General features: G+C 40.1%; 1 protein-coding gene and 1 non-coding gene across 2 annotated transcripts; one reads left to right on the top strand and one right to left on the bottom strand.

Moving 5' to 3' along the window:
- Positions 1-1,463: 1,463 nt before the first annotated feature.
- Positions 1,464-1,570, bottom strand: LOC133820756 (small nucleolar RNA R71). Its single transcript, XR_009887156.1, has one exon. It is a non-coding gene; the product is annotated as a small nucleolar RNA R71 (small nucleolar RNA).
- A 991-nt stretch (positions 1,571-2,561) lies between these two features.
- Positions 2,562-3,758, top strand: LOC133814601 (uncharacterized). Its single transcript, XM_062247539.1, has one exon. The coding sequence runs from the start codon at positions 2,562-2,564 to the stop codon at positions 3,756-3,758; it is 1,197 nt and encodes a 398-aa protein (XP_062103523.1).
- The last annotated feature ends 4,968 nt before the right edge of the window (positions 3,759-8,726 follow it).

The raw sequence follows: 8,726 nt of genomic DNA, 5'->3' as shown, positions 1-8,726 counted from the left end.
CAAGCGTGGGCAATCTGTGACAATTCCCAATCTAGTTTCATTTTCTTTTATTTAATTTTCTATGTTATTGTTTATGTTTAGTTTGATTATGGATATGAATACTGAAATTATGAGCTAAACTCCTATTTAGGGATTTGATGGATATTGATTGAGATTATTTCAGGGATTAATTCTATTTGATTGTTCTTTCTTCCTTGTTTATGTGATTTGTTCATCTTTGTGCTTAATACTTGTTTGAGATTGATCACCTTAAGCATGATTCATGATCCTAATATGAAATATTAAAAGTGAATATTAGGAATGCTCTAAATGAATAAACATAGGTTTTGATGTGAAACGAAAGTATTTGCATAGCTTGTGTGACTTTTAGATTATTGCTTAATGTGAATTGTTGTTGTACTATCTCAGAGATGCAGTCGTTGACATGCAATTTAGTACCTTCATGATCTGAAAAGAGTTTAGGTGATTTTATAATATGTCATCACATAGGAGGAAGAAGAATAGTTGACTAGTATTAACAATTGGGTAATCAAAGCAATTGAAATCATATTCCTAATTTCACATCCATTGTTAAACCCCTTTTTAATTGTTGTTTTGCTTGTTTTGTTTTCTGCATTATTATTTTAACACCAATTTTTATTATTGGAAAATAGAAATATAGATCCAATTTGGTTAGTACTTAGCTGCAATTCCCTTGGGTTCGACCTCACCTGTGTGAGTTACTACTTGTATGATACGTGCACTTGCGTGTAATAAAAATATCACAACAAGTTTTGGGCGCCGTTGCTGGGGAATTGTTTAGTTGATATTACGTTAATTGGATTAAATTCTAATTTGGTTTTCTTTTCACTTTTTGCTAACTTGTTTGTGTCAAATTCTTCTTATCTCATCTCAAGTACCATTGGTTTATGCGACGTCAAGGACCAGCTGCAAGAGTGCCTGTTGATCCTGAGATAGAGAAGACTTGTCGGCAAAATAGAAGAAACAAAAGGTTGGAAAGAGTTGTAAAAAGGATTGATCAAGAGGAAGTTATGGCCAACAACGGTAATAATGGGGGTGCCGTAGAAGACCAGGCTAATGGTCAGAATCCACCCGACCGTAGCCTGAGGGACTATGTGTTGCCAACAATGACGGGGGTCCAGTCTTGTATAAGACCACCTGCCGTAGATGCAAACAATTTTGAGATAAAGCCAACCATACTTCAGATGGTTCAATCCACAGTCCAGTTTGGGGGACTACCCACTGAAGACCCAAACATGCATCTCTCTAACTTCATGGAGCTCTGTCAGACATTTAAGATGAATGCAGTTAGTGATGATGCTATCAGACTTAGATTATTCCCCTTTTCTCTGAGGGAACGAGCTAAGAGTTGGTTGGTATCTTTGCCACCAAACTCAATCAATACATGGAATGATCTAGCGCTGAAGTTCCTCTCCAAGTTCTTCCCTCCAGCTGAAGCAACTAAGTTGAGAGGAGAGATTAATAATTTTCATCAATTGGATAATGAGTCTCTTTATGAAGCTTGGGAGAGATTCAAAGATTTGATAAGAAAGTGCCTGCATCACGGAATAGAGAAATGGATGCTAGTCCATAATTTTTATAATGGGTTGTGTGGTACTACTCGCACACTCATTGATGCAGCAGCTAGTGGTGCGTTTATGAGAAAGAGCACCAATGAGGCATATGACTTGTTGGAGGAAATGGCCATGAATAATCAGCAGTGGCCAAGTGAAAGAAGCTCTTCAAGGAAAGTGGCTGGTATGTATGAAGTGGATGCAATTTCGAAGTTGACTGCTCAAGTTGAGGCCTTGACTAAGCAATTGCAAGGCAATATAATAACAGCTCCAGTGCAACAGGCCCAGACTCTGTGTGAAGTATGTGGGGGCCCTCATGCCTATGAACAGTGTCAGTATGCTGATGTAAACAACATGCCTATGGAGCAAGCTCAAGCTATTGGGAATTTTCCTCGACAGAGCAACAATAACCCTTATTCCAATTCCTTCAATCAAGGGTGGAGGAATCATCCCAATTTTTCTTGGAAGAAGGATCAGCAAGGCCAATCTTCAAACCAACAACAGTCATTCCAACAACAGCCACAAGGGTTCTTTCAGCCGAGATTTAGGCCGCAGCAACAACCTCAACCGCCCACTCATCATCAACAACAACAAAATTCTGGTGGAAATTCTAATGCTCAGTCAGATGTGTTAAACCAATTCATGGCTGAAACTCGGTCTTCTATTAGAAATCTGGAGACCCAAATGGGACAATTGGGTACTCTCATGGCTAATCCTGCCCAAGGTAACTTGCCTAGCACCACTGAAGTCAATCCGAAAGATAATTGCAAGGCAATCACGTTAAGAAGTGGGAAGAATTATGAGGGACCAAGTGAGAAGCAGCCAGTTGAAGAAGTGGGTCAGGATCAACAGGCACCGGCACAAGAGGAAAAGAAGCACAGTGAGAAGAAGGCTACTGAAGGCATACCAACAAAAGAAGCTTCGCCACCAATTAGTATTGAGCATCACATAAAGATTCCCTACCCCTAAAGGCTCCGTAACAACCACATGGAGAAGAAGTTTACCAAAATCCTGGAAGTATTCAAGAAATTGCACATCAACATTCCATTTGCGGAGGCCTTAGAGCAAATGCTGAGCTATGTCAAGTTCATGAAGGACATCTTGTCCAAGAAGAGGAAGATGGAGGACTTTGAAACTGTGGCATTGACGGAAGATTGTAGTGCTATACTGCAAAAGAAGCTCCCTCCTAAACTGAGTGATCCTGGGAGTTTCACAATACCGTTCACTATTGGGAGAATTGAGGGAATAAATGCTCTTTGTGATTTGGGGGCTAGTATCAACCTAATGCCATTGTCAGTTTTCAAGAGATTGCAACTTGGAGAAGCCAAGCCCACAACTGTAACTTTGCAGCTGGCTTATTGTTCGTTGGCACATCCAAGAGGGATAATTGAAGATGTCCTTGTCAAAGTGGACAAGTTTATTTTTCCTGCTGATTTCATAGTTCTTGATATGGAAGAGGATAGCAATGTTCCCATTATCCTTGGGAGGCCCTTCTTGGCAACAGGCCAAGCACTTATAGATGTTCAGAAGGGTGAGTTAAAGTTGAGAGTGCAAGGGGAAGAAGTTGTATTCAATGTGCTCAAGGCCATGACTTATCCTGAAGCTAGTGACAACTGCTTTTCGATTGATGTAATGGGTAACTTAGTGGAAGAGAGAAAACTGATAAATGATCCTCTTGAGTTGAGCTTGGTTGAAGATGAAGTTAGTGATCAAGATGGAAAGGAAGCTATGGAGTACGCAAAATGGCTTAATTCTTATGGGCCATTGAAGAGGAAATACTTTGAAGAGCTTGGGGTAGTGCCAAAAAGGTCATTTCCCTTAGTTGAGAAGCCCCCGGAGTTAGAACTGAAGGTGCTTCCTAACCATCTGAGGTATGAGTTGTTGGGTGAAAACAAGACACTTCCGATTATAGTTTCAACTTCACTTTCTGATGTGGAGACTGAAAAATTGTTGAGAATTTTGAGAGAGCACATGAAGGCCATTGGGTGGACTTTGGCAGACATCAAGGGGATCAGCCCCTCTACTGTTATGCACCGGATTTTAATGGAGGACGGAGTCAAACCAACCATAGATGCCCAAAGAAGACTCAATCCGCCAATGAAGGAAAATGTGAGAAAAGAAGTGGTGAAGTGGTTAGATGCAAGGGTGGCTTACCCACTTCAATTTCTGACAGTAAGTGGGTGAGTCCGGTCCAGTCAGTACCTAAAAAGGGGGGAATGACGGTAGTGAAGAACGAAAAGAACGAGTTAATTCCAACAAGAACTGTTACTGGTTGGAGAATATGCATTGATTACCGCAAGCTCAACAAGGCAACAAGGAAAGACCATTTTCCCCTTCCATTCATTGATCAGATGTTAGACAGATTGGCGGGTCAGGAGTATTATTGTTTTTTAGATGGTTACTCCGGGTATCATCAAATAGTCATTGCACCAGAGGACCAAGAGAAAACGACATTTACATGTCCTTATGGCACATTTGCTTTCCGAAGAATGCCATTTGGGCAATGTAATGCACCGACAACTTTCCAACAGCGTATGATGGCTATTTTTTCTGACTTGGTTGAGAATTGTATAGAAATTTTCATGGATGATTTCTCAGTGTTTGGCTTGTCGTTTGACCATTGTTTGAGGAAATTGGAGCTGGTATTGATTCGATGTGAAGAATCCAATTTGGTGCTTAATTGGGAGAAGTGCCATTTCATGGTTAGAGAGGGGATTGTTTTGGGACACAAGATTTCACAGGAAGGCATTGAGGTAGACAAAGCCAAGGTGTCTACTATTGAGAATTTGCCCCCTCTAGTTTCGATAAAGGGGATTCGTAGTTTTTTGGGTCATGCCGGTTTCTACAGACGATTTATAAAGGATTTCTCAAAGATCTCCAAGCCATTGTCTAATTTGCTTGCTAATGGAGTGCCCTTCGAGTTTGGAAAGGAGTGTATGGAGGCTTTTCAAACTCTTAAGGAAAAATTGACTTCGGTACCTATAGTCATTGCATCGAATTGGGAGCTTCTGTTCGAGTTGATGTGTGATGCAAGTGATTATGCTATCGGAGCCGTGTTGGGGCAACGAGTTGACAAGGTTTTTCGCACCATCTACTATGCTAGTAGGACCTTGAATGATGCTCAGTTGAACTATGCTACTACTGAAAATGAGATGTTGGCCATAGTCTTTGCTTGTGACAAGTTCATGCCATATTTAATCGGGAATAAGGTTATTGTGTACACAGACCATTCGGCGATCAAATACCTTATGACCAAGAAGGATGCCAAGCCAAGACTAATCTGATGGGTCCTTCTCCTCGAGGAGTTTGATCTAGAAATCAGAGACAAGAAGGGTGCCGAGAACCTAGTAGCAGATCATTTGTCAAGACTGGAGTTAGAAGAGAGTCAGAATATGAAGGAAATCCAGATAAATGATGAGTTCCCTGATGAGCAGTTGTTTGCTTTAAAGGAAAGTTTGATGGTCCCATGGTTTGCTGATTATGTCAACTTTCTAGCTACAAACATCACACCTCCTGACATGACAAGACAACAATTGAAGAAATTCTTTTCCGAGGTAAAGCACTATTATTGGGAAGAGCCAATCCTCTACAAGCACTGCGCCGATCAGATAATCAGAAGATGTGTGCCTGAAGAGGAGATGTACTCTATCCTGAATCATTGTCATGGTTTGCAGTGTGGAGGTCACTTTGGTGGGACAAGGACTGCTGCAAAGGCTCTACAAAGTGATTTCTTTTGGCCAACTCTCTTTAAGGATGCTCATGAGTTTGTCAAGGCATGTGATCGTTGTCAGAGGACTGGTAATATTTCAAGGAGGAACGAGATGCCTTTGGCTGGTATTTTAGAAGTGGAACTGTTTGATGTGTGGGGTATTGACTTCATGGGTCCTTTTCCGTCATCGTACAACAATCTGTTTATTTTGCTAGCTATGGACTACGTTTCTAAGTGGGTAGAAGCAGCTGCAACTCATGCTAATGATGGTAAAACAGTTCTTACTTTTCTCCAAAAGTACATTTTTACCCGGTTTGGTACCCCTAGAGCTATTATTAGTGATGAAGGGAGTCATTTTTGTAACAAGCAATTTGAAGTGTTACTTGCGAGGTATGGAGTTAGACATAGAACGACACTACCTTATCACCCGCAGAGTAATGGACAAGCTGAGATTTCCAACCGGGAAATTAAGTTAATCTTGGAGAAGACGGTACAACGTTCGAGGAAAGACTGGTCTAAAAAACTCGATGACGCTTTGTGGGCATACAGAACAGCTTTCAAAACACCTATTGGTATGTCACCATATAGGTTGGTCTTTGGGAAAGCGTGTCATCTTCCAGTGGAACTTGAGCATAGAGCATTTTGGGCCATGAAGACCTTGAACATGGACTTAGTAGCAGCTGGTGAGAAGAGGCTTTTGCAATTGAACGAGTTGGAGGAGTTTAGAAACGAAGCCTATGAGAACGCCAAAATTTACAAGGAGAGGACTAAGAAGTGGCATGACCAGAACCTTGTCAGGAAGGAATTTCAATCAGGTCAACAGGTATTACTATTTAATTCAAGATAGAAACTTTTTTCGGGCAAGCTGAAATCGAGATGGTCTGGTCCTTTCACGGTATTACAAATGTTTCCTTATGGCTCCGTCGAAGTAATAAGTGAAAAGACTGGCAACTTTAAAGTAAATGGTCAGCGGTTGAAGCTCTACTCGGGTGGTCAATTTGATCAAGCCAAGTCTGCCATCCTCTTGGTGCCGCAGTAAAGAGGAAATCAGCGTCCGGCTATATGACATTAACGACAGCACTATTGGGAGGCACCCCAAGCTTTTACAGTAATTTTTGTTCAGTTTGAGACATTCTAAGTTTTAATTTTTCTTATTTAGTTTTTTTTATATATTTTTTTTATGTAATGAAAAACCGTGAAAAGCGTTTAAAAAAAAAAACAATCTGGGCCATCAGCGCGACTGTGCTCACAGAGAACCAGGCCAATCTGGGCCATCAGCGCGACCGCGCTCACATAGAGCCAAGCCAAGCGAGTGCAGTAGCGCGACCGCGCTCGACGCCGAACATATGCGGCTCTGGAGGACGGTAGTGCGATCGCGCTATATGTGCCGCAACCGCGCTGGAGCGCATTAGAGTGTTTAAAACACGATTTTTTTTTCACTTTTTCTTCAAATCTCTTCTCTTCTCTTTCAATTTTTTTCCTCTTCTTCTCCTTTTTCACCCCCTTGCTCTGAGTTTCACACTAAGGTATGTTTTCTTGAATTAATCTCTTGTTTACAAGCATAGATTAATGTAATCCTCCGTTGTTAGCCTTACATATATGAATTTTGTTTCTTCTCTTGGTTTTCATTGAATTCCATAATAGAATTCGAATTTTTTAATGTTTGGGCTGTGATTGTTGGTTGTTTTCCAGATTTTTAGTGCTTAATGATGATCATGTACTTGAATGTTCATGGGTTTAAGGATTTCTCTTTGTAATTTGATGAAAAATTGAAAAAAAAAAATTGGGGGAAAATTTTGACCTAACAATTGGGGGTTTCAAATTTCTTGATGTTTTCATGAAATTGGATTGAATTTGATGAAATTATTGTGATGCTTGTGAATTCCTATCAATTGATTAGTTGAATTTCATTGAAACTTGAGGGAAATTTGCATTTGACTATTCTAGGGCATGAATTTGAGAGGTTTTATTCCATGTGAGAAATTGGTGCATTTGAGATCAAATTGATTTTCTATTTGGGCATTATTGGTCATAATATACTTGCTTGTGCTTGGGTATTGTTTCAATTTGGTTAGTTTTGCATACATTTTCACAATGAAAATTGTTGTTGGTGCATTCATAATTGTCAATTTCTTAGTGTTTATTTGTTATTGTTGGGTGTAGCCTTTGTGTTCTAGTGCTTTGTTATTTTGGTTTTGTGATATGGCACCTTCTAAGAAAAGAAGTAAAAAAGTACAACAACAAAAAGTGACTGAAACTCAGGAACCTGACACTGAATTTACTGATCCTAGATTTACTTCTGCCCCTGCTCAGTCTAGGTATAAAATTGAAAAGTCTAGGAGTTTAATTCAGGAGAGGGGATTTGCAACAAATGCTGAGGGAGAGTTTACTGTTCCTGCAGAGTATATCAATGTCATTAACGCTCACCATTGGAAATATTTTTGTTCCCCACCTATTTCTGCTATGATACCAATTGTGAGAGAGTTTTATGCCAATGCTTTTGACCATGATTATTCTTGGGAGGCCATAGTTAGAGGGAAAACTGTCAATTTTGACAGAAAAACAATTAATGATTTCCTTAGGTTGCCCACAAATGACAATGATGAGTATCAAGCTTTGAGAAATGAATTGTGTGAGGAGAGTACTTGGGATAGAATTTTGACTGCTTTGACTCCAGCTGGGACTCAATGGACTTATCATGGGCAAACTAGAATAGGATTCCCTTTTAACTTGTTAACGAGAGAGAAAAGAGTTTGGTTAAATTTCCTTTGTGCGAATCTGACACCTAGTGGTCACTTGACTACTGTAAATACTGATAAGGCGGTGTTACTTTATTCTGTTTTATCTGGCATGACTATTGATGTTGGTAGGATTATAACTTCACAAATACAATTTTCATTATTCAATCAAAATGTGGGGTTATATTTTCCTAGTTTGATAACGAGTTTGTGCTTGCAAGTTGGGGTTGAATTTCATGAGACTGAGGAGCTTTTGGCTCCTGTGATTTATGACACACTTAGTATTAACAAGACTAAAATAGTTGGTCCTCCTAGTGTTGTTTCTGCAGGTGGTACTTCGTCTCAGGCCCGACCTAGGAGTCCTCTTTCTTCCTATTCTTTGGAAGAGAGGATGAGTAGGTTGGAGCTCAATTTCCAAGAACATCATTTATGGAGTGTGAATATGGCTTAGTACCAACATGGATACCAGCAGGCCTTTGCATCACATTTTGGCATTAATACTAGTCAGTTGCCCCAGTTTCCTCAGCCACCGCATTTTGGTTATCCTCCACCTGAGGGAGATGGTGGTGAGGGTCCTTCGTCGTGAGATGTTTGAGTTGTCAGGTAAGTTTCTTTTTCCTTAGATTTTCTTTAAAACATTAGGGACAATGTTTAGATTAATTTTGGGGGAAAGGAATTTATTGTTGTTTGAGTGTTTGTCTTTTA

The sequence above is a fragment of the Humulus lupulus genome, chromosome 2 (assembly GCF_963169125.1).
Source record: "Humulus lupulus chromosome 2, drHumLupu1.1, whole genome shotgun sequence".
Classification (NCBI taxonomy): domain Eukaryota; kingdom Viridiplantae; phylum Streptophyta; class Magnoliopsida; order Rosales; family Cannabaceae; genus Humulus; species Humulus lupulus.
The sequence above is the reverse complement of the archived record's forward strand: the minus strand, read 5'-3'. Positions and strand labels throughout refer to the sequence as shown.

Coding starts and splice junctions, on each gene's coding strand:
- LOC133814601 (XM_062247539.1), top strand. CDS start 2,562: ATGGAGAAGAAGTTTACCAAAATCCTGGAAGTATTCAAGAAATTGCAC.